Here is a 27105-nt window from a genome sequence, read left to right on the forward strand (position 1 = left end):
TCGTCTGATCACTGGTAATAAATTAACGACAATTTCTCTGCCACCAGCTTCCTCCTCAGCGTCAACAACTGTTTCTTCGATTTCTTCCTCTCGTACAGCAAAAATCACTTTCATCGCTGTCAATCTCTTCACTGATAATATTTTCTCTTGAAGCGTTTGAAACATTTGAGGCAGGAGCTATTCTCACATCTCGCACATGTCTTGGTACACCATCAATTTCAATATTTATGCTTGTAAGTATGTCAGTTACAGTACCAATTTTCCAAACTGAAGTGCACTTTGCATTAGCAGGGCGAACGTAAACTTTTTCTCCAATTCTATAAGTTTCCATAACTCGTTGTGATCTTTCCTGAGTTTCAGTGTTTTTCTCCTCTTGAATTGGTAGACGCCAGACGTACATATTTTTCTGAGAAGCAGGTGGAGATTTCTCATTTGTTCCCACCGTTGGTGTTGCATTGTACCAAAATACCGCTAGTAACGGACATATTTGTGCCCTCGCAGCTGTTCGTTTTACTGTGCGGTGGTTACGCTCCACTATCCCATTCCCTGAAGGTCTATATGCACATCTATACTTCTTTTTTACACACCATTTTTCACATATGTTTGAAAATTCCTTGGATTTAAACACCGCTCCATTATCCATCAACAGTTCTTGCGGTGGACCATGCTCGCTAAATATGGATTCCAATTGACTTACTACACTTTTGGTATCTTCGCACAGCAACTTTCTCCAAACTGCAAACCGACTTGGTCCGCAGTCAATCATTGTTAAATATGGCGACCCTTTATAGTGAGTCACATCACAAGCAATTCTATACCATGTGTCTGATACATCTAGCACTCCATTTTCCCATTTTACTGGTGCTGGATCAATTGAATTACATTGGCAACAATTGCGAACACATTCTACAACGTCTTTTCTTAATACGTGCGGAAGTCTTCGTTGCACTATAAACATTGTCCGAATAACGCCAAAATGATGCTTTGAGTGACAATTACGAATTTCTTCAGCAATACTTACCCCAGCTAGTTCTTAGTATTTCTTTGTGAAAGCTCATTTATCCAAGTTTTTGGAACTCTTGTCAACACGTCAGCTTTGTTTTTGGAGGACGGAACCCATTTCAATCTGATGTTTATATTATATCCTTTTATTAAGTCTTGCAATTGAGAAAGTCTTCTTTTAATAAGCATTTCTGATAATCCATTTGATCGAACCCTATGACTTTCAGTCAGCATACTTTTTAACCATACATTTTAACCATGAACTGTTACTGAATCAGTGAATACTGACAAATTCTTTATATGCCACTTAGCAGCTAGGTTTATCCCATGCACCACAGCAATATTAATATGCATGACATCATTTATACTTCAAAGCCAGGCTGCATCCTCAATTATTACGCCATTGTATTCTATAGCAACCCCCATTGCCATGCTGCTTGCATCACACCATAATGTCGCTCCATTTTGAATTCCTTCAGCATTCCATTTTCCTCTCACAGAATCACTAACTTCCAATTGGCGCAATATTTCAATCAACCATGACTGAGTTTGATCTCTGACTAGATCCTCCCAAGCATCTCCTTGACTGTGACGTTTTATAAAACTGCAGGCAATTCTGAGCCAACTCCAACAGGATAGTGACCTAATAAGTGTCCACATATCGAAAAAAGTTTCTGTCGTGTTACTTTTTTAGTTTTGATATCTTGTGACTTTGGAATGGTGTTTCCTCGTTTCCAACAAAGCTCCTTTTTTTCATTTCTAAATAGTTGCAAACCCAACACTTGTGCAGTATCACATTGCTCTAACTCTTTGGTTACCAATCCATAACGCGCCAAATGATTTACGACCTTTTCAACTGATGTCTTTTCCAAATTAACAATTATATCGTCAATATAGTGGTCAGTTGTTTCACTAATACCTGCATCTAGATTCAACACGCTGCCTAAGATTAAAGACATTATTTTTGGAGCAGAATTTAACCCAAAACCAAGACGTGTAAGATAGTATTTTTCTTCTTTGTAGATTACCCTCTGATGCTCCCACAAACTCGGATCAATTTGTACATGCATATAGGCACATCTAAGATGTTGCAAATTTGTCACCAAGAGTTCTCCATTTTCTAACTTTTTCATCACATGCATCACTTGTGGCATTAAATGAATTAATGTACTGATTCAATTTGCGAAAGTCTAGAATAGGTCGTACCTTTCCTTTATTTTCCTGCTCAACAGCCATTAATGGGACAATCCCTTCTGTACTTTTTTCTTCTTTGTTGCATGGTTTCAACCAGCCATTTTTCATCCATAAGTCCATCTCATTATTAAATTGAGGTATCAACTGGGGTTTTACCTTGTACTGCGCAACAGAACTTCTCAGTTGTGGTTGACCTTGTTTCCATTTATATTTAGCAGTCCACTTTGTACCATCAAAATAAGCATCAAAATCCTTTTCATTTATACCAACAATTTGTTTCTCTGTATAAATTGAAACAAAACCAAATTCAATTTTTCCATTGTACAAATGCACTCCTCCACAGCGATTAATGACATCCATACCAATAATTCATACTGGCAATTCCCCAGTTGAGTTTCCCTGATGCAACAAACAAAATCTTGCAATGTGTTCAGATTTTTCACACCTGAAACATTTTATCCCATCACTGACAATTTGTTTCTTCGAAAAACAGATTCGAGCAACATGTCCAGACTTGCCACAGTTGTAGCAGATAACATCAGTAGCGGATGGTTTCTTAACATTTTTATGGAACTCAGAGATGGTTGTTGAAACATACTCATCTTTTGTTTTTTCCGTCATGAGTACTCTTGCATGGTTTGATGCATCCTGTAAACTGATCCCAAATATTTTTACTTGTGCTCGTAGCTGCTTTGAAATTTCACCCGGCAATCCTTTTTCGGCCTCAAAATGTCTAATTCCCAATTTAAAGAGCCTCTCCCCAGCTGCAGATGAGGGCAAAGGGTTATTATATTTCATAAACATGTCCAACCAGACACTTCTGAAGAACTGCGAGAACTGGTCAAATGAGATGTGGGTCCTGCTGCTGCCTCTGACCCTGTTCCATCCATCAAAGGTTTCCTCCATGTTCTCTTCCAGGCAGCCCTGAGAGGCCACCATTCCTCATATTGTTGAAGGGGTCATCTTCAGCACCTGCCATCACTTCAATCCCGCAAATCTCCTCAACAGGTCTTGCCTTCATCACTGCCCCAGTGATGATACTTCTCTTGATGTTGGCCTTCATGAGTATGTTTATGTGCCTAACAACTCTGAGCTGGAAGTGGGGATTGAGAGCTGTGGCTATGAAAAGGTTTTTATCACTGAGCATATACTAAAACCTTCCCCTGAAGGCCACCCTAGAGTTGTTAGGCTTCTCCAGCAGTTGATAAGATACTACCCCTCTATGGTATTGTTGTTATTCTTCAAGTCTACCACCTTGTTAATCATAAGCCTGACGGTGGGCAGGAAAATTCCCATCTAGGCCTTTTCCTCAGACTGTAGACTGTCTTGGCATTTGGCAAATGGGTTCATAATCTTGCATTACTGAGCCAGCAGAGCTCTGTCAATCTCATAGAAGGGCGAAAGGTTTTGCTTGCGCATGATAATATTCAACTCCTCCTTCTGATCTGGATTCTTAAGTACCTGAAGAAGCAAAGCACAGGATTTCACTTCTGAAGTAGGTAGTTTCCTGAAAGAAGCAAAGCACAGCAGGTCACTTCTGAAGTAGGTAGTTTCCTGTCAATGACCTCCTTGATCTGGTTTGCCACTACTGTCATCCTATTTTGACAGTTCCATAACTCCTGTACCTTGCCAGCAGTTTTCGTGAACGGAGCTTTTACACCAAAGTTCCAACCTGGCACCTTAAAATATTTATCATGTTTAATAATTTCTTCATAATAAGTTTAAATTATGAAGCATTACTAGCTATAACTAATTCAAAAGCAAGGGTTAAATACTAAATACTGTCACCTTGCTAACATCTACTGTTGCTATTAATTTGACTGTGTGGGCAGCTCCAGGCAGGTCTCCTCATCCACCATGTGCTCCAAGGCATCCTCCACCTCAATGTGCTCAGCAACTGTCTCGTCTTCCTTATTGTCAGTCTCACGAACAGAATCCTGGAAATATTTTGATATAAAAAATGAGTTCAGTATGGGTTAGGTACCTCAGCAATAAAAAAAAAATTTTTTCTATTTAAAATGTAACAAAATAAAAAGAAATCATTTCAGATAAATTTATTATCTATTCATAAAAAATAATGTTTTTCATGTAACTTTAAACATATTCTCTAACTTTAAGTAAAATAGTTTAACTACTTATCTTTTTCTTACTAATCTATCATTTTAAACTAAACAAGAAGACAAATGCAACAGTTAGGATGAACCAATTTACCTGCTCATCCTTCAAAGCACCAAAAAGCTTGATCTTGAAGGCAGCATTGTAGTTTGCACCATTATAAATTGTTTTGCTAACGGTCTTGCTGGAGAGGGTTATCTCATTGAGCAGATCCATCATGGTTTGGCTAGATAATTGTCTGTCTGCTGGAACAAGAACCTCCTTTATGCCCAGGACAGCTGTTAAACAATCACACCAGTCATGCCAATAAAGCTTCTGTTGTGTGCGGACCAGCTGTCTGTAGTGATGGTTGACTTTCTATAAGCTACTGGTGAGGGGAGCTTTGGCTTCGTCTCTCAGCTGGGCAATGTCCATGGATAGCTTCCCTCTGGAGAGGACCATAAAGTTTGGATTCAAGAATTTCAGGAAGTCCCTAATGACAGGAGAGTCTGTAATAATGTCTTCGATGATGAAGGTATAGTATAGCCTACAGCCCTTCTTCTGGTCGAATTTTTCTCTTAAGACAGATTCAATGCTGCTCTATTTCTTGAGAGGGCAATTTTCTGATGTCTCACTGCAAAAAAAAAAGAAAAAATGTACAATAAAGATTAAATTCAGTTCTTTTTTCAAAAAAACCTACTTACAGTTTACTATTTTGTCATAAAAAAGGAAGGATAAAGAGTTCAAAAACTTATGGATCTGGATACAAAGTAGTGCAGGAGACAAAATTTATAGGGATCCATGCAGACTTAGAAACAAAACAATGATTGACTAAATAATTAAGTTATAATTACTTGGTTCCAGATGTCTGCCACGCTTAGAGCCAGCACTTAGGGCAACAATGAAATCAGGAGCCTCCAGATGGTGCTGGGCTTTGTAGTGGGTCTTGAGGCTGCTAAATGAGGTCGCAGAGTACTTGATCTCCTTGCCTTAAACTTTACTGCCTAACTTTCCTAAGCACCTTAGATCCGTCTTTTTTTGGCTTGGGGCAATTTAAGATCTAATGTACTCACAGATTTGGGGTGGTGGCCCATAACACTAGGTAGCCAACTTGACTTAAATGTCAAACATTTGTCTATTTCAACTTAATATGATATCTAACTGTAACAATTTAAACGAAGTTAAGATTAATAAAATGATAATATTAATTAATTGACCTATTACAATGGTTCATAGCACTAGGTAGCTGACTTGACATTAATGTCAAATTCTTGTCAATTTCATCTTGCTATGGTTTCTAACTGTAACTATTTACAGAAATTAAGATCTAGTTAAGCGATAGCATTAATTAATTAACGAAACATTTCAATATCAAAGTTTTTCTCTTCAAACAATTAGAATATTGAATAGACTATAATAAAAAAAAAACCATGTCAGGAACAGACAACAGTTATTTCAATTTACTGATTTACAGAATACATTAACTGATTATATATACTGATTTACAGAACAACTGGTATGCATCTGTAGCGTTCTCACAGCGAGCACAATCTTGCAATTCTACACCTTCTCTTCTCTCCCCTACATAATTTTCTCGAACAATTTATACTTCTCAAAACCCATAAAAAAACCCTCAAATAACCATCATAAAAAAAACCACTCAAATTATATATAGAGAAGTTTCTTGTTAAAAGTCATTTCTACAAGGAAACCATGTAACCTTAATTCTTTTCATCACTTTATGTGATTGCTTCCGTGCAATTCAATTACAGTAATTGAATTACAACCTCGTTATACTATTAGCACAGACACAGGCTGACATTGCTATTGGAATATTGGATATCTTATATTATCAGTCCGATAGTCCGATGTTTTATATATATATATTAGTCTGATAGTCCGATATTTTTCTTTTAGTCCGATGCTAGCAGAATATCGAAATATTGGAACTTTTATCAGAAGTGCCCACCTCTGTTATATATATATCCTTTAGACTCCACCTCTGTTATATATATATCCTTTAGACTCCAGTTGCCCACCTCTGTTATATATATATCCTTTAGACTCCAGTTTTTTTCAATTTTAAATCTTCTCACAATAGTTTTTAAAGTTATAAGATTATTTCAAAAAAATTCCTAAATGATTAAAAAAATGATTAAATGAGCAAATGGAAAAGTGTTTTTGGAAGTTATAATAGTATGTGTTTTCTGATATTAAAATGTCAAAAAATTACTATGCATTAGCTAGTATTTACATTTACTTTAGAATCCATGCAAGAAAGTTGTTGGGTTGTGTATTGAACCATTACGATGTACTTGGGTTCTTTGTGCTTGTGCTGATTCTTCATTATACTTAATTCCAGCACTTGCCCAGCTTAAGGTGTTTTTTTTCTTTAAATTGTAATTTAAGTGACTTTTTTATAGAATTGATAAATCTGATGTGCTAAATAAAATACATTTCAAAATAAATTCAGGATCCAGCAAGAACTTCAAATTCATCATCAAATTGGTCTCAGAGTGATTTATCTTCCTTTTCTTATTTGAAACTCTTAAAAGGTATTTAAAAATATCTGAAAAAGTATCTAAAAAGTTTTCTATGCATTTAAAGATTGTACTAGCTATTGCTAAATTTAGGCTCAGTGAAGAAATAGTCACAATCTAGAGACAGGGAAATGTTACATTTGATAGGTTATTATGATAACAACTAAAAAGAATAGCAATTTCTACACTTTTACTTAGAAAAGTATAGAAATTATTGCTCATAATTTTTTCTTTTTGAAGGATCTCTTTATGTTAGCATGATATCTTAATTTTAGGGGAACCTACATGCATAGTGTGGTGGCGTACATTGGGTGACCAGAATATTGGTATTGTTGGTACTCAGGTAGTTTTATTTTACATATAAAGTAATACAGTTCATCTTTTGAGAATAAAAATTTGAATTTTACACTGGATCACTCCACGGCAAACCCATACCTTGAAAAGATTTATGTCTTAAAATCAGTTAATCCTTACATTATTTGTAGCCTGTAATTAATAAAACATAATTGCAAAATTTTGAATCTCTTTTAACATAAATAAGATATGTTGTAGGTACAGACTAAAACACGCCTTGATTTTACAGCAACGAAATAAAGTTGGAATTGAGCCCCCAAAATTGATAATTTCTCTTTGGCCAGAGGAGGTTTTTAGCAGGTCCATTTAGATTCAATAATAGGAGTTTTATGCCATATTTAGTTGTTTCTCTATCCTTGTCCCAGCAACTGTTCTCTCAAGCAAATATCTTTTTGCTAATTGTTCTTGAGCATGATTAATTTCCTCTTTTGTACTTAACTTGTAACTGATTTCATTTATTTTGTCTTCTCAAAAAGAACTTATTATAGTAACTTCCAAAATCTGTTATCTTTTGTTTGTTTTTAATTTTTTTATTATTCTTTGTTATCAAAGTCTTCCTTGCAATAATAAAGGTTAATAAGGTTTTTTAAATTTTTGTATTGTGGCTGCTCAGCCATCCTAAACATACTTAGCACTTGATACATCAGGAAGATTGAATTTGATTAATCCAATTATATCTATTCAATTTTTGTAGATCATATGAGAGGAATGCAAGAAGTGTACTTAAGTCAAGTTTGACTTGAATTTCAAAGTTAGACTTGGTCAATTCAGACTTCATAATTTAGCTTGACCAAATGCAAAAGGTGTTGAATTCAAGGTGTTTATTGGCAAAAGTTGCTAGCAATTAATAGCAGCGAAACATTTTTTTTTACAGAAAAAATCTTTTGCAGAAACAAATTTTATATTGAGAATTGTATAATAAGGCTTATTAAAAAAGTAATAGCAGTAAAATAACAAAGCTGTCTAAATCATCAGTCTCAGCATCAGTAATCTGTTGGTCATTACCAAGAGCAAGTTCATCTTGGTACTTTCAGATCCTTACCCTAGGCTAAAAATAACCATCACTTTTGTGATCTTATAATCTTTTTGGTGATCTTATAATATACCACTTTGGTAATCTCATGAATACCACTTTGGTAATCAACATCTCTTGATTTCTCCATTTTTAACAGGTTCCATTTGAAATAAAAATACACAAAAGACACAGAAAAGAGCAAAAATATAAAATTTCATGGTAAAATATAATTTATTTTGCTGCAGTGAAATTATAATTTATTTTGTAATAATCTCACTGCAGTGGTAGTTAAGTTTATCATATAACACTTATATATTTTTAGGTTGTAGTAAGGAAAAGATTACAAATAAATATGTTATCATAGGCTGTTTTTATTTGCTATTTAGTTTCTTTTTAATAAAATGTAAGTTTCATCATAAATATTTATGATTGGAAGTGCTTATCATATAAAAAATATTAATTTTTAAATGCATATCCACCTATGACCTTATGCAGACTTAAATATTTGTAAAATAAATTCAGATGAATGGATGATCTTGGTAATTCCGAATGAGTCAATGGAAATCTCATATAGAGATGGCTCTTTTGAAATTATTAGGCCACTTATAGAAACAGAAAAGAAAACTTTTGTAGAACAATTGTTAGCATCTTGTTCATTAACACATGAAAAAGTACAAGGTTCAATGTTAAACAAAATATCTCTCTCAAAACAAAATGCAAAAAAGCAATCTAATGAAGTTCATGATCTTGATAAAGAACTAATGCAAAAACAAATAGAAATATTTAATATAAAAATAAACTCACTCCAGCAAAAGCAAAAAAAAACAAAATGAACATGAAATTAAAATAGAAATTTACCAAAAAAAACTGTCAGTTATAACTTTATAAAAGAACAACATAACATTGGGAATTATTTTATTTGAGGATTATCATTTTCTTACATGTATTTTTTATGTCTTTCAAATAACAGCAGATCTAGTTACTTTTTTTTGTAATGCTTTAATTAGTTTATTTTTTCGGAAAGTTAATTTTTGAACATGGTTATACTAAATTGAAATGTAAAATGTAATTCTTCTGAAATAATATGCGGTATAAACATTTGCAAATATTATTTTTGTTATTAGACTTTTATTATTGCTATTATCTATAATCATACACACAAAAAAAGTCTATAAAAATAATTAGCCTACAATTTGATTTATCTTTGTTTCTCCAAAAATATCTCTTGTGAATGCTTCTGCACCATCTTTCTGAATGCCATTTTTTTCCCATTCAACATTTTGTAGAATGGCAATTTTGTAAGGCACAAAACGGGATATTATTATGGCTATAGATTTTTCCAGTTTTGTTTGTAAGGGAATATTAAGGGAGGGTAATAGTTTTTTTAAAATATCAAAACTACATTCAACTGACATACTTGTACTTCTCAAACTGTAATTGTAAAGGATTTCACTTTCATTTCTTGGGTTAGAAAAAAATGTCATTAAATATTTTTTGCAAGGATAGCCAGAATCACCTATAATATGAATGTGTTGACAAGCTTATAAAACTTGTTTAATAGGTGAGTTAGCAAAAACTAATGTTTCCAGGCCATTGAATACAATCAGATAAAATTTCTTGACCTGGTAGTTCAAGGAAAAAAATCCCTTTCTGTTTTGATATAATTCTACTTTTTCTCTACCAGGATTTACTATATTATCTATTATATATGTGTGTTCCATCGATTGCTCTAATACATCCAGGGAATCTTTGAATTTAGTAAAATCTAAATAATCATTGATAATTTAAATATTCTCCTTATCAAAGAAAATTTCAAAGTTTGTAGAGAATAGCAAAATGCAGATTTTTATGAAAACATTTTTTTTTTCATAATCACCTTTGCTGAATTATCAAAGAATCAGTTTCTTACAAAAACTTTATTTGCTAATGTCTTTTGTTAGCAATTGTTGACTGATTAACTTTCAGCTCCTCCAAATCACCTATTACTCTTTAAAAGAGTATACTTAATTAAATCAATATAAAATTTACAATAAGAAGGTACCATTTTCTGATACCATTTCTTTGATATCTACTCATTTGGAATTAACCATTAGCATAAAATCAAAATGAAATAGCCAGTTGTTGTACAAGTGAAAGAGGGTAACCCCAATAATTTACATTGTTGTTAATAATGTCATTAGCTAGCAAAGCATGCAATTGTTAAATTCAGAATGTTAAAAAATTAAAAAAAAAAAAAAGATAAAGTAATTAAACTAATGCAAAAACTTCAATATTTATTTTAACCTTTTGAAATCCTAATTTTTTTTTTTAATTACCTAAAAGGCAAAACTTGACAAAATGTATGTATTTTGCGTATTCGGAATATTCAGAATGAGATTTATTAAGTATTTAAAAGAAAAAAAAATACATTTGATAATTTAAACTATTTTTAAATATTGTGTTACTAAAATGTCGAGTCTAACTCGACATAGGAGTTGGTGTAAGAAATATAATGTCAAGCCACACTCGACAAAGGAGTGGAAAGGGTTAATCTAAGAAACTTGAAGATTATAAAAATGCATTTCATTTTAATATTTTTTATTTCAAATAAATAAGTGAGTATTTATGCTAATCAACGACATCAGTTTCTGCACAGTGGCAATTTTTTTCCCTACTAATGTCCACTCTCTAATCAAATCTTCAGTTGTACTTATTGTTTTGCCAATCTTATGCAAATATCCTTTGCCAATTCCCCAAAATTTCTCAATGGGACCGAACTGTAGGCAGTTTGGTGGATTTAAGCTTTTTGGTATGAAATCGATGTCCCTTGAATTGTACCACTCTATGATCTTCTTAGAATGATGACAAGAAGCAAGATCAGACCAGAACCAACAGGGAGCATCATGGCTTCAATAAAATGGCACAAGTCTAGCTTGCAAGCATTCCTTGATGTAAACATCTGAGTTTAAAGTTTAGGATGTTTAAAGTCACATTTGATGTACATTTCATCATCCATAATTATGCAGCTATTGAATTTTGTAAGCACTTTATCATAACGTTTTCTAGCTCAAGTTTTAGCAGTCTTAACTTTCCTGATAAAATATTCTGAAATTTTATATCTTTTGGCTCGTTCTCTGTTTGATAAGCCAGGATTTTGTGTGAATGATCATTGAATACTAATTGCTGCTTTCTTATCCTTAAAGCCACTCTTTCTTCCCTTTTGATCATTCGATAGATAGAGCTTTTGTATTGTTTTATGACCATATAAACATTAGTTTTGCTAGATTCAGATGCTTTAGCAATTGAAAGTAACGAACCGTTAGGATTTTTTTTTGATAGTTGTACAGATTTTCTTTTCGTTTTTCAAACGTTTTTGATGACATTTCAATTAAGAGAAATATTTTGACTCGTTTGTTGATTTTTTTAATTAATACTATCATTACTTAATGTATTTACCCAAAAAAAGTATTTTAAAATGTGTTAGTGACAAGTTTTAAAATGAAATTCATTGTTCCGAATTTAACAATTGCATGCTTTATTTCAAAAGTGTCTTTTGTAATTCTGTATTGCTTTTCAAATTCTATATTGTTGTAGTCTTCTAAAACATTGGCTCTGTCAATAATAAGCTATAGTATGTGATTTGGTATATTTATTCTTCTTTTAAAATGGAGCTCATACAGATTCATAATTGAATATTTAAAACATGTTTTTTTTTTAATATTTGATTTTATTACTACTGTTTATTACTAAATGGAATTTATTTTTACACTATGTCGCTTAAAAATGCATGCTTACATAATAGTGATAATGTGCCTTGAGATAGTTGACCTACTTATGGAATTAACATATATTACAATTAGGCAATAGGCTGTCTATTATCTAAAAAGATCATAACTAGATGTTAGGATTTTAAAATGTTCAGCATTGCAAAATGTTAATAAACATTTATAATGACATCATAATATATGACATATTGGATAATAACATATGAGTTACAAAATGTTTTAAAAAATCGATGTTTTCACAATGATATTAATCAGTTTTTTGTAATGAATTGATTGACAAACGTTTTTTCACAATAATTTCACTTTAACATCCTAAATTAATTATGTCAGTATACCTAAGTAACTACTTATGCTGGTAAAAAGTTACTTTTATGTATTAGCAAAGGTTTGAGTAACTTATATGATAATAGTAAGTTTTGTACGCATTTACAAAATGATAATGACGGTTTGTTTTTTGTTTTTTTTTTTGCTTATTTTCAATTTAAGTTTCAAAATTTGTGTGTACCATACTTAAAAAAATGACTTGAAATTTCAAAAACTCTTGTTTTCCAAGTAGGATTTTCAATCAATTTTGCTTCTTACATTCTTCTCAAGTAAGATTTCAAATTTGGTGCCTGACTTGACATTTCAAGTCTGCTTTGGTGAAATTTTGCTGGTTTTCATGTATAACTTATGTTGAAGTTTGCTTTTTTCATTAGCTTAATTTACACTGCAGTTTTGAAGTACAACTTCAAGTTTGAAGTTTGCTTCTTTCATTCCATCCTATATTAAGGCACACATTCTTTAAAATAACATAAAGTGGTATCTTTAAATCAGGTTGCTTTCTATGTTTTTCTTTAGTTACTTGGTGAATAAGCAGATTCTTGTTTATATCACTAACGTTATTTGGTCAGTGCAACTTCTTCCTCTATTTCATTTTTTGTAAACTCTTACTCTAAACAATTTTTTAATACCAGTTGGTTACATCTTTGCAGCATACAATTAACATTTTCAAGGGCTTGCACAATTAAAACCATAAATTATTTGGATCAACTGGGGACTTTGTGGTGGGTGTGCACACACATTGTGAGTATTAAATTTTAATGCACCAAGCTTCAGGCTACAAAACTGAGATAAACTGATATTGGCTTTAGGATACATATATATGTTTTTCATATAACTGCTTTGCCTAATTAATTGAAATCTTCATATTGCTTGAAAGATAAGTAAAAAAATATTTTGCCATATTAACCAAAACTTAGAGCTATTTTTACTCAAATTCACTGAAACTATTGCTAATTTACAACCTGGTTACAGCCTGTGTTAAAGACTCAAGTCAAGTATTGTTTGAAAAAGAAAATTCATATTTTATCCTACTAAAGGGAGCAATAACATAAAGTACCCTTTTGCTTGATTAAAAAACCCTTTTTTTAAAGAGATCATGAACTAGTTTTTAATTAATGCAATAAATTATGAACTTTAAATGTCTTACAATTAAACAAAAATGTCTTTTGAAGGCTCAAGTGATAAAAATTCTTTTCTAATGCTGACAAAGTAATGATATAAAGTTAAAAGTTTTTGCCAGGTTTTTGGTGACTTTATTTTAGCTCTAACAATTGATAATCTTGAAGCCCTGATGTTTTTAAACAAAATAGTAAAAAGAAGAAACTGTCATTTTGGAATTGACGTTAATCAAATTGGCTAGCAAATTTAAAAAAGATTGTAATAATCATTTTCAAGATAATAAAAAGTTACTTATATGGCTTTTCCAGTTGTCAAAAAAAAAAAAAAAAATAATATTGATTTTGAGACATAAGGTGTCAACTTTTTTTTTTTTAAGTGATTTGACATGAAATGACTTTTCACACAGAATAATCTAAGATATAACAAAATATAAAAGTGAGCTGTAAGATATAATAAGAATAAGCTTTAAGATATAATAAGCTTGTGTTTTTGTAAAGGTTTTTGGTACACTGTTCCTTTAAGCTCGTTTAGAAAGTAAATAGACTGTTATTAAATTGATAAAGACATTTGAAGTCACAGGGGAAAAACCAGATATGTTACAAATTTAATATTATTTGTTATCCCCTTTTTTTCTTCTTTTCATATTAAATAATGATCTGACAGTGCAAAGAAATCGAAAAATCACCTGTCATCAATAAAGAAAAGTTAAAGATACTCTATCCTATGGAAAAATAAGACACTTCCAAACTTTAAAATTTGTATTTCTCAAAAGTTGTAAAATGATATAAAGTGACATGTCCATTTTTTCCCCTGTGGTCTTCATATATATGGATCAAATATTTAGGAGTGTGAATAAAAGTTTTTAGAACACAATTTTAACCAACAAATTTAAAATATTCAGATTTTAAGTTTCTAATCATTATTTTGGGCTTAATCAAGATATTTAGTCAAACAAAGTAAAAATTTTCAACCACAAAAAAAAAATTTAAAAGTAAAAATTTTAAAAATATCACTATTGTATTATGCACAAAATTTCAGGTTGGCGAGCTTGTGTTTATTGATCTTTCATTACATAAAGAATTATGTCGAACTTCTATAAAAGAGAAAATTCTTAATCTTAAAATTATGCAAGTTATTAAAGAAAGGACAACTCATCTATTTGTAAGTATTCTTGTATTATAAAAACCTGACTTAGATTCAAACAGTTTTTAGTATTAGTGATATTAAATTGTTGTTTTTAAAATTATGTTAACTATTTTATAGTATGTAAATACATATTTTAGTTAACTTATTATCACATATATTCTGGTTTATTGATTACTACATATATTCTGCTTAATTGTTTCTTGCATATATTTGGCTTCATTTTTTAAGTTATTTAATTTCATTTTTTAAGATTTACACCTTAAAGAGATCAACAATCCAGCTATTGTTAGAGAGTCCATCACCAAAAGCCTTAAAACCATCTTCCATTTTATCACAGTCATGTGATCTTGGCTATGATACAGTAAGGGAGTGCGATGTGGAGTCAATTATAAATATAGATAGCCAAGATAATAAAGAAGAGCTGAATATATTAAGCCGTTTAGAAGTAATATTTTTACTAAAAGTTTTTTATTTTTTGGGAAAAAAAGCGTTTTACTCTAATAATACCCAATCTGAATTGATGATAACTAAATTCTATATTACAATAAATTTTAAATATATTGGTAAGCAATTGTTTACTTACAAAAGTTTTCTATCCTTCAGATTCTTCCTCAAGATTTTGTTTACTCTTTGCATGAAATAGCTGATCAAGTACTTTTTGCTAAGCAAGACCTGAAGAACAATGTCTTAGAAGTTTTTAGTGAGCTGAAGCAATCCCCACAATTTATCTGTTATCTCCCAAGAAGCATTGCAATTTTCTCTGTAACTAATAAGCTAATCTTAACTATTTCAAATGATGTTGACAAAAAGGTACTTTTATTATAATTACTTTATAGTCATTGACAGATTTGTAACAGAACAAGCCTCCCAGTTCAATAAACTTTCAGTTACTAATATTCTCAGTATAAACAGAGAAACAGCACAAAGAAACATTTATTCTATGACAAGATTGAATCAGTTAATAGAATTTTGTTCTGTAAAAGAGCTGCATAGTAATTCTTTGATAGGAAGATTCTTAATCTACAGGGTAAAGCAGGTTGATTAGCTTCGTTTTTTCATGTGCTTTATTCTAAACAATATTAAGCATATAAAGTTATTATCCTCATGAGTGTCACTATTTGAAATTTTGTTCTTTGATGGGCTTTTTCTTTCTGAATTTTGTTTTTGCATGGTTTATTGTTTCAATCAGTTCATAGATGGATTTTATATTACACTTTTGCTATAGTGAAACCTAATAACTTAAGCTAATCTTCTAAGCTCTTATACTTGTGCAAATTTGGTATACAGTTGTTTAAGAAAATAGTCTCTGATGGAAATCTCTAAATGATGAAAACAGATTATAATGATGTTGTTTTATCTAGTAGTAATGTTGAGATAGACTTCGTGAGCATGATGTGGTTAGAGAAGTAGTGGGCAATCTGAGTACTAGCAGTGTTAGTGTTATCTCTGTTATGTAACAGCAACCATATCATACAAAACTGGCTTTAGTTTTCCTGATAGCAATCATTTAGGCCTTTGTCAACAGAGCTGATTGGATTCTCACAGAAAACTCAGTGATTATTATCAACTATTTGAAAATAAATGTTGAAAAAAAAAACATACCACATTGAATTATTCCAAAAATCCTATACCAAGAATTATTACCAACCAAAACATCTTATTAAAGTCATCTCTAATTTAATCAAGCTTAGCTTTACACAAGCCCCCAACAGTTTGTAAATGTAACCATCATTTGCTAGATGAAACAGTTGCTTTCAGAAGACATGTTACAATTTAAAATCATCACAGATCTTAAAATAGTTTTGTCCAGCAGGGCTTTCATTTTAGAAAACTGATAATTGTGTGTTATACATGTATTCAAATATTTTTTTATGCCAAGGATGTTTCTCCTAACATTTAGAGTATTACAATTAATAAAGAATTTTTATAATTTAAGAATGTAAAAAATTTGTAAATGATCATATAAAAGAAAATTAATTGTTATTACCTGAATATTTTTGAAAAGGTAGTGTTTGTAAGTTGACTATATATATATATATATATATATATATATATATATATATATATATATATATATATATATATATATATATATATATATATATATACACATATATATATATATATATGTATATATATATATATATGTGTATATGGTTAACTTACAAAATGTATGTATAAATGAAGTTGCAGATAAAATGTCAGACAGAAGTATGTTTTTTTTTAAAATATTTTCCCCTTAACTGGTAGGTTATTTTGGGGGTATTTTATGAGATTATTTTTGTTCCTGTCTTCAAATGGATTGCAGACTTGAATAAATATACCCTTTAAAAAAAGCTCCCAGTAGCCTACTAGTTAAGAGGAAATTAAGTTTTGAAAAAAAAAATTATTCATTCTTATATTGGATCAAAGTTCATTAATAGGAAGTTTGGTTGAGATGAGCTATCAGCAACAACTTAGTTTCTCTTCTTTTGATTGGTTTTTAAATCTCAACGCAAGTCATCTCCATCAAAATAAAAAAATTGTTGTTACTATTAAATCATACTATACTTTTTGCTAAACTTTTCCAATATCATCATTTTAGAAAGTTAAATATGAGCAAACAATTTTGAGATACTTACCTCAGTATTAGCAGTAAATCTGTCTGTTATCTTCCTCAGTGTTTATATGTTATTATGTAAATGCAAATAAATTTTAACAGCAATATTCAAAAATATATTTACAAATACTAAGTGTTGTTAGTTTTTCACAGGTATTAGAACAATAAAAATGGCTTCCAGTGTCATTGCACAATTGTATTGTCCGAACCATTCTGCAAAATGAATGAGCAATAAACTCCCTTATCAAACATGTATTAAAATAGAGTTTTTATCTATTTTTTTAAATAAATAATAGTTGTTTTCAATTTTAGATATGTAGCATAGAATTTATAGATGATTAATATATTTTTTTTTAATTTAGGGGCATTAAGCTCCAATTATATTTTTTATACCCTAATCAAAGAAATGGATAACTGTAGGCTGTAGATTTCTGGTAAAAGTCTTTGTTTTGGGAAATATAGCTTACTTGTTTATGTCTTTCAAATATCTGTTTTAAATATCATTTTTTAAGTAAATTGTTAAAGCTAAAAACAAAGTACAAAGTTTTGTTGTATTATTTCTTGCATGAAATGCACCAGATTTGGAAAAGTTTTTCAAAAACTTTAGACAAAATTGGAGAATGGAGTGCAAAACACACATCTCTAAAGTCAAATCAACAATGGTTAAAAATTGGTTAGAAAGCAATGTTTTAAACAATTTATGATATTTGTATTTGCAACTAATGTAAATACGTAATATTCCGTTATTTTTAAGAAAAAAAATATCATGTTTAATCAAAAGAATAGGTTTTTGTTTAAAACTTATATTTATCAATACATGAACATAAGATTTAAAACATTATTGCTATCAGTTTCCTTATTTTCGATCAACGTTATTTCAATGTTGTTTCAACGTTGTGTGCTTGCTGGGTTTTAACGTCTAATTTCATTCCCTAACGAACGCTTTTAACCATACTGTAAGTAAATATCATACAGTAAGTAAATATCATACAGATCTTAGTGTCTCCTCTCTTAATAAAATAGGATCAAAAAACTTAGTGTAGGTTCTCTTCACACAATAGGATCAGGAAACTTAGTGCAGGTTCTGCTTAAATAAACTTTAAACCCCATAGAGCTAATTACCCTGCTTTACCCTACCATTTGTAAACATTTTTAATTCAGTCAAGAAAAATTAAATTTCATATACTTAAGACAGCACATCTTATTTAAAAAATCCTGGCAGTCAATAACTTTTTTTCTTGAATTCTAACAACTTTAGTTCTACTTTTAAAAAAATTATATGCTTTATGTTAAAGTTTTTTAATGTATTTAAATTTGTATTTTTAAAATATTGTTCATGTTATTGCTTTTGTTTCTTAGCTGTATTTATGGTTTTTTTAGGGTCGTATTCAGCTTTTCTCTCGTGAACTTTCTACTGCTACGCATGTAAAACAAAGTTTGAAAGTAAAAATAACTTTACTCTTTTTTCAAAAAAATAACATTTTTTAGAATACCCTAACATAATATTATTACACTTGATTAACACAATATTATTACACTTAATTTTAGAAAACAGATAGTTATGTAGAGAAATGTATTCAAAGTTTTTCTCTTATGGAATCAGAAACTATTTTGAACACTTACATTTACAAATTCAGTCATCCTTCTTTGTGGAATTCAGTTTTTCCTTGCTCTGTTGGTTATAAAAGTAATGAAGAACTCTCTAGTTTTTTAATTGTATCAAATAGTGGAGTGATGGAGTGTAAGCCACGGTGAATATTGTTTTTACTTTTAAAATACTTTTAACAGTGTTTTAATCTATTTTAATCCTTCTAATTTTTGCAGCGCTAAATAAATAAAATTCATAAAATCCACTCCTAGATTATGCATATGTATATTGATACTTACTAAATGAGCCTCATTTTGATTTTTGCAAAAATCTGCCACAATTCATAATATTATTATTGAACAACTGAATGGAAAAAGGATGATAATCCAATTTTGTATTTTTTGAGTACTCTCCTTTTTCTACTTAGCTGTTCTATTATATTGAGCAATATAGTTTTTCATTAAAATTTTGCCAAACCATTCAGGCTCTTCATAAACCATATTCAGGCTCTTCATAAACCAGGCTTAATTGTAGGTAAGTCTTAATTAATTTTAATTTGGAAAAAGGTGTGTCTACTTGAGGAATTAAAACCAATAAAATCTTTCAATGAAGCTTTTACTAAATAAAATATTTAAAAAATTTGATTTGAGACTCCATTGATTCTAATTTCATAGCAAAATCAAGAAAAAAAATATTGTATATCAATTTAAGAATCAAGTCTTAATGGGGATACCATTGTAAAGAAATATGAATAAAGTAACAAAGTCTCATAAATATCACAAGTGTTCTTTAACTTATAAATTTATGTACTATCTGCTTTTTCTTTCTGATGCTGTTAACCAATCTATTTCTGCTTTGATTGCAAATTTAATGCAAAAGTTTCTGAAATTTATTAAACCCTTATTTACACAATATTACAATCTTACAGAATTAAATAACAAATCAATTTCAAATTTAATCCCTCATTAAAATAGTTTAGTATAGTATGCTGTACAGTGCAAATATACCAACAAACATTTCACTTGGCAATTGCTTCAAAAAATTTATTAATTAGATGTACATTTTGGGTGTCCGCCAAATGTTTACATCTAATTAATAGAGCAAGCACTCTGTTAAATAGGTTAACTAATTGATGTAATATATTTTTCTGTAAAATATAAAATAATTATAACTGTAGAATACAGATATCCCTTTCTACAATTCATAGAGACTCTGATATCTTTGCTATTTTGCTCTAGTCCTTTTTCTGAAAAGGAACCCAAACTGTAGTCTTTATTCATTCTGATTCAGTAGAATAAATGAATGGAGCATGAAGTATATTATTCAATAAAGTTAAAGGAAAGTTTTCAATGGTGTTAGTAAAAAGGTCCTAGCAAGTCTTCTCAAATGTTTCAAAGTTGATTATTTTTATAAAGGAAATTACATGTATAATAGCACATAGTATTTTATGGTAAAACTGTCTGGAACAATATGTGACATTTTAGAACTAATTATTTCAGAATCTGTGACTCTGTCCTCCAGTCAAATTGGGTTCTATTATGCGCTTTAATCAAAACAAAGGATATGTTTTGTTTTGAAATTGTCTTTTGATTGGAATGTTCTCTCTAGCACTTGTTATTGGAAAAACATAAAAGATTTAGTGAACAACTTTTGTGATTGATGTAACCATACATGCTGCAAAAGCTCTATTAGTCTGATGTTCATGCTCTACTGTTTTCTCTAGATTCATTCTCAATTAATAACTCTTATATTCATCTCCATTTTTCAAATTAAATATACAGGATAGACAATTAAGAGTTAAGCAAAATGTTTTATCATTTTTATTGAAAAAATCTTCTTTATCTACCATTAGTCTTTAGTTCATTTTGATTTGCTGTCCATAAACATGGTTTATAAACATCTATAATAGATTTTTCCTCCTTCCTTTTTTATCAAATAATTGATCTTGTGGATTCATTTTTATGAAACCATAAGAACTCTCATTTGCATCAACTTCATTATGACACTTTTTATGGCTTCATTTAACTCATCAGATGCTGGAGGCAGCTTAACAAAACTCTTAATGCATGTATAGAATTTTGGTCTTTTATTTGTATGACATGTTGTAAGGTAATTTTTTAACATATGCATTTCAAAAATTATATGGCTCAGTAGGACCTGAATACCACTCTATTTTCTGTTAAATAGAAAAATAAATAAAAATTATAAAATAAAATTCTTTATAAACTTAAAACTCTTTGCAAACAACTTTAGTATTTTTTCACATCATTATGATGTTTTTGTTAGATTATGCTTACTGAAATTATGTGCACTTATTATTTTTTATAAAAGTTGAAGAATATCAGAATATGTGTTATTTTAAATGCTTGCATCTGGTGTTTTGTAAGAAAAAGTCAATTAACTTACATTTTTAGCTTATTTCCCTGTCCGCTTTGTAAATATTCAAGTGTAATAGTTTTATTTTTTTTACTTTATTTTTTTTTTTTATTTGAAAAAAATTGCTGTTGTCATTATGTTGTTTTTATTTTTAAGTTTTTATTTAGGATTTTGCCTGAAAGTTATTTTGCAGAACTGTGCATGAAACATGATCTAGAATATTCTAAAAGATTTGGTTTGGTATTCAATTTAAATGCACCTTTGCTTTATGAGGTATCTGATGAACTTATCAGGTTTAGGTTTATTGATTTTCCATTAAAAAAAAAAAGTTATTTAAATTTAGGAAGTAGACATTTTTCATAGAAAAGAAATGTTTTCTTAGAAGTTAGATTTTTAATAAATGTTAAAACTAATTGAATGCTGAAAAAAGTTTTCTAATAAATTTGTCATTTTTCCTGATACAGTAGATTACATTTTACCTTTTTACAACAATAACTTAAAACAAATGAAATTTATGTTAACCATCAAAATTATTTATATTTAAAAGTTCATTTTTAATATCTAAGTTAAACCTATTTTATCTGAAATTATATCTGTTGATATTTTTTTATTTAGTACATTGCTGATAAATGTCTAATACAAAAAGATTTACAAAGTGCAAGCAAGTTCTATAACTTATCAAAGGTTTTTGATTTTTTATTTAGTACATTGCTGATAAATGTCTAATACAAAAAGATTTACAAAGTGCAAGCAAGTTCTATAACTTATCAAAGGTTTTTGATTTTTTATTTCATTAAAATTTTTTGATGAAAGAAACAAAAGTTGATCATTTCTTTTTGTTATACCACTCAAATTTATGTTGATATGAAAAAAGATGATATCAAAATTTATTTAATTGGTATCATATGAAAATATTAAAATCACTGAAAACTATGGAAATCATGTTTAATACAACTAAGAAAAAGTTTATGAATTATTTTTTTTTAAAAAGATAAACCAACAAGTGACTTAAAAGTCTTTGTGAGCAAGCTAAAGCAAATATTGGATTCTGTAAACAGTATAATAATATTGTATAAATTTTGTAGAATAATAAATTTGAGCTCACGAAATAAAAAAAAAATTAAATAAAGTAAATTATTTTACTGTGTAAAAGTAATGTAATATAAAATACCAAACTGAATAAAGTAACTGACAGATTAATGAACATTTTTTGTAGATTGTTTAAAATATTACAGGATTTCAATTTTTTTTTCAAATTTGGTTCAAGCTAATTTAACCTAATTTAACTGAAGTTGAAACTGATACTTTCATATACTAAAAGTTAGCTTTTAATCAGATTAAGATGATAATCATAGTCTAAATATGTGGAAACTTTCTGATTAAAAAATATTTAAAAAAAATATTTTCTTGGTTTTATTTTTTTAAATTTGAAGTTGATTTTCACTTTTCCTTTCAAAAGTATAAAAGATAGCTATGAATGAAGATTGAGATAAAATGAAACACGAAAAATAGAAAAGATTCTCATATTTTTAATCCGATGACAAGTAGCAATAATATCAGATACTTTAACTGACGTAATTAGTATAGTAATAATAAGAAAATTAAACTAAATTGTTATATAGTAATATAATATTGTTATAATTTTATATGTAAATATATTTTAATTTTTCTTGATTGCACTACCTGGTTAAAAATATCCAGACTAAAAAGAATTTGCCATCAATAAATGTTTACATTTTTGAAATGATTAGATAACCCATTCTAAAAATCTAAATGTTGAAAATATTCTGTTGCAGTTCTAGCTGAAAAAGCTAATGGTTAATTTGGCATGTTGTAAGACATAAAGTATTTATTTAGGCATAATACTTAAGAGATTAGGGGTTGAATTTTTATTAGGTATTTTTTAAGAAAATAGTTTTTTAAAGAAAAAAAAAATTTATAAAAAGAAATAGAATGTGTTTGTTAAGCAAGTTTATTAAAATGAAAGAGTAATTTGATCATTTAATGAAGAATGGCTTTATGTTAGAATTGGTTTTTTTGCAAATAATATTTTATACAGAGAGATAGAAAGCAGTGTTGCATTATATGAACATTATGATTTTGCCTAGTTTAAACTTACTCTCACTACCACAAACCAACACACTTGTGTATGATATTTATGAGATTGCAAGAATTATTATTATTCAATATTTAAATGTGCTAAAAAGTGTAAGGTTAAAGTTCATTTTAAAAGTTTTAATAATCTCTTAGTAAAATAAGCAAGATATGTTAAAATGAAATTAGATTGTCACACTTTGTAACATTACATAAAGACCAACCTTGAAGAACCTTTAACTAGAAGTTAGTATAAATATAATTTGAACGGTTTTTTTATGACAGTATTTGAGGGTTCTTTATGGATTATGAGCAGTATAAATTCAACACTAATAATTTGTAGAGGAAGGTCTTTTTGAAATAAAAGAAGATGTAGAATTTTAAGACTGTGTTTGCTACAAGAAACCAACACAAAAATCATAAACAAATATGTATTTTTCAAACCAAATGTAATTTGTATTTTAAAATTTAGTTGCATAATCTAGTAACTATGCATATATAAATTTTCAATCTTGATTTTAGTGTTCTCCAGTTAAAAGAGCATCTCAGTTGATTAGCTTTGCATCTGTTACTGATAGCCTGAGATTTATTATGCAGGTAAATATAATTTAATCATTACAGAATGTGATTATTTATTATTTGAAGCATGAAAGTAAGTTTTTTTTCTAGACTTTGAAAAAACTTGGAAATAGTCTAATGTTTAAAGATAAGAATGATCTTTCTAATTTGGCTGTGTTATGTTATATTGAGCAGGTAAGTTATCTTTTTTTAAATGATTTTTAAATAAAAAGAAGTTTTTATTTAAAAAGTATATAATTACTTCGTTTTACATTTTTATGGATTTTATAAAAGATATGTATATATATTTATTTACGGTTTTTTCTTTCTGTCTTAGATTATGGAGAGCTCAAGTTCTGGAACATTTTTTAAAAACTTATCTGAGTCATTTAAGTATGTTTTCAAAATAAAGTTTCATAAAATGAGCTGCCTGTGAGATAATTGTATATGAGATGAAATTGCATGTAAGATGAGCTAAATGTAAAATGACTTACACATGAGACAACATGAAACTGTGACAAATGACCTGCAAGTAAAATAGCGTGCATAAAAAAATGACTTGCAAGTGAGATGTTGTGCGTGAGAAATAATCTGTATGTAAAATGATCTGCAGATCATGCATTTCATTATGAGATAGAGTTATCTGTATTTGAGATGATTTGTTTGTGATATGGCTGCATAGTTTCTACATTTGTTATTTTTAAATTTAAGTGGGAAAAACTATTTTCTTTATTATAAAGCAATTTATATTTCTTTATTTCTCTGAAAATTTTTTTATAGATCTTTTCTTTATGATAATTTGGATTATGATGCTATGGCAGCCATAGATCTATTAATTGGAAATGGGTTGTTGGAATATTTGTTTGATGTTGCTAAGGTAACCCTTCCTATTTTTGTCTTGTTTAAAGATGCTTTCAGACCGTGGAAGCAATATCAAATGGGCAAGTAGATAAAATCATTTTTTAAATCTAAATCTTACATTTTTAGGCCAGATCTCTAATAAAAGTTGCACTTGAAAAATTTGCTTGTTTTGGGAATTTTCAATTAGCACCTTCATTGCAAACAATGCTAGTAGATGGTGGCCATGCAGAAACTATATGCAATGTTTTTGGCGGTAAATTTTTTTTCAAAAAAATTGAAAAAAATATAAGTGTTTTCTCTGAAATCTTTGTGACATTTTTATGAAACTTGTTTAATTGACTTTCAACAAATTTTTACTTATTCATGAAGGAATGTTCATTAGACATATGCAAGCAGATGAAGCTATTAAGTGCCTTCTTGCTCAGGTATTTCTATGATTATTATTTTTTAATAAGACTGTTGCAGTTTTATTTATTGTAGAAAAAATATTATTTGTTTCTCTATATAGAGAAACAAATAATATTTTTTAGAGAACGTTTTTTTTACATTTTATATCTTACAGCAACTTTGTAAAGAGCAACAATTTGGCAATTGACTGTTAAAGTATTATCTTTTAATTTTAGCCAGCTGTCACTAAACAATTTATCTCTCTTATCTCTGATCAACTTCTTAATCTGTCAGAAACAACATTACTACAGTTAGGTCGAATGTTTGATCCCTCAAGACAATTTATACGTCCTCTTTTAGAAAGAAGCGAATCTTCATTTCGAAAAAGGTAATCAATTAGTTTTTTCATTAGAGGTGATATTTTTGAAGCAAATTCTCACCAAACATGGCATTGTGCATTTCAAGCTTCTTCTTCCCAACGCTACCATAATGGCTGACTATACTTTAACTAAACTTGTCTTATTTGATGATTGGGTAACATGATATTAATATCAACTCTTATTAATAAGACCTAATTAAAGTTTATCTTCAATTTAGTTGCAAAACATTTTGATAGAACATAAGAGAGAATACCCATTTTTTAAAAACACCTTAGGTGTTTCAAGCCTTCTCTCCTCGCTCCAAAATGATAAATAAAAACTTTTAGAATCATAAGTTGCAGTCTTGTGTAAATGTGTAAAACATAATATGGTAAATGAAAATCTTGCAATTTTCTTTAAGCAAAGAGGTCATAATGTGAAAAAATGAACTCAACACACAGATTTGTCATGTAGACCAGGTCATAATTTTAAATATCACTCTACTGTGACCAAATGTACTTGACTATACATGGCAAAATATTGTTTGATTTTAGAAAAGCACTAAACTGTGAAAAAACTAAGCAAATTTATGGTAATAGTTTTACTTGCTATAACAGTCAGAAAAAATGTATTTTTTTTTACATCCCTGGTAAGGGAACCTGTTTTACTTTTAGCTTCTTTTGTTTTCAGGCATTTTTTATTTAGACTATTGAATCAATCTGAACCATTCAAAGTTTGTGTTATTCTCTCAAATATTTTGTAAAAATTATACTTTTGATTTTTTTTCTCTGAAAACAACACTGACCACTTTATTACTTCCTTAAAAAGTAATCAATAGGTCAATAGTGCAGCATTGTATCTTGCACTTTTGACCAAGATGTCTTGTTTCTTTGACCATAGTGTTATTATTAAAAAATTATTGGACTTATTTAAAATTATAGCTTTTTTAATATATTATAAGGAAACTTCTGGCCAACCTCATATCAGTAAAAGCTTTTATAAACATTTTGTAAGCAATCAAAGTTGTCTAAAATAAATCCAAAAAATCCATCAATATTTTTCTATAACTTGGTATACTAGCTAGTGGCCTAGGTACAATTAGAAATGAACTGATTGTACCTAGGGTTACTACTTTCAAGCCTTTTTACTTGGCAGAAATTAATACTTTAAGCAACTATATTGAAATCAAAAGGAAGTAGTTGGTATGATGTGATCATATCAAAACTTTGGCTCTAGGTATTAAATCTCCCCCAAAAAAGTTTTTAATTTAGAAACCTCTTAAAGCCTAACCACAATTTTTTAGCAACCAGATTCATTTACATATAATTTTAAAGCTTTTTAGATGAATTATTTAAATGTAGACAATCAAAAATAAAAAAAAAGTAACATATTAGATAATATAACCGCACATTAAGATCAACATCAAACACAAGATGTTGATCCATGACCTGCACTTGGTGATCCATGACCAGCACTTGGTGGTGGAAGCTTAATCATAATATCTTCAAGTTATAGTATTGTTCTTAGGATACTTAATTTTGTAAACTAAACAAATAACTTCAATAACTTTTGCGAGTTATTAATGTTAAGAGTATTTCTTTTCAATCCACTTGGCAGTTTTAAGAGTTATTAATGTTAAGAGTATTTCTTTTCAATCCACTTGGCAAGTAAAAAATTTACTGAAACAATTTCACTTTTTTACTTGTTTTTTTCTGATCCATCATCAAATAT

At 29.2% G+C, this 27105-nt stretch overlaps 1 protein-coding gene across 2 annotated transcripts in view; it reads left to right on the top strand.

Annotated features, from left to right (window-relative positions):
* LOC145194849 (uncharacterized) overlaps nucleotides 1-27105 on the top strand; it is a 64913-nt gene that overhangs the window by 5001 nt on the left and 32807 nt on the right. Inside the window, exons 4-20 of one of the 2 annotated variants that reach the window (XM_090070089.1) lie at nucleotides 6556-6669; nucleotides 6764-6845; nucleotides 7106-7173; nucleotides 14445-14567; nucleotides 14803-14997; nucleotides 15156-15362; nucleotides 18532-18594; nucleotides 18700-18902; nucleotides 21283-21388; nucleotides 21731-21799; nucleotides 23732-23806; nucleotides 23879-23962; nucleotides 24105-24160; nucleotides 24548-24644; nucleotides 24755-24881; nucleotides 24998-25053; nucleotides 25252-25403. In XM_090070089.1, coding sequence (XP_089926215.1) covers nucleotides 6556-6669; nucleotides 6764-6845; nucleotides 7106-7173; nucleotides 14445-14567; nucleotides 14803-14997; nucleotides 15156-15362; nucleotides 18532-18594; nucleotides 18700-18902; nucleotides 21283-21388; nucleotides 21731-21799; nucleotides 23732-23806; nucleotides 23879-23962; nucleotides 24105-24160; nucleotides 24548-24644; nucleotides 24755-24881; nucleotides 24998-25053; nucleotides 25252-25403 — 1877 coding nt within the window. Of the gene's footprint in view, nucleotides 1-6555; nucleotides 6670-6763; nucleotides 6846-7105; nucleotides 7174-14444; nucleotides 14568-14802; nucleotides 14998-15155; nucleotides 15363-18531; nucleotides 18595-18699; nucleotides 18903-21282; nucleotides 21389-21730; nucleotides 21800-23731; nucleotides 23807-23878; nucleotides 23963-24104; nucleotides 24161-24547; nucleotides 24645-24754; nucleotides 24882-24997; nucleotides 25054-25251; nucleotides 25404-27105 lie in introns of those variants that run through there. The other variant, XM_090070091.1, reaches the window with a different exon arrangement.

This window comes from Hydra viridissima, unplaced genomic scaffold (assembly GCF_058129835.1).
Source record: "Hydra viridissima isolate aposymbiotic clone 2 unplaced genomic scaffold, HvirCarnegie_v1 scaffold_13, whole genome shotgun sequence".
NCBI lineage: Eukaryota > Metazoa > Cnidaria > Hydrozoa > Anthoathecata > Hydridae > Hydra > Hydra viridissima.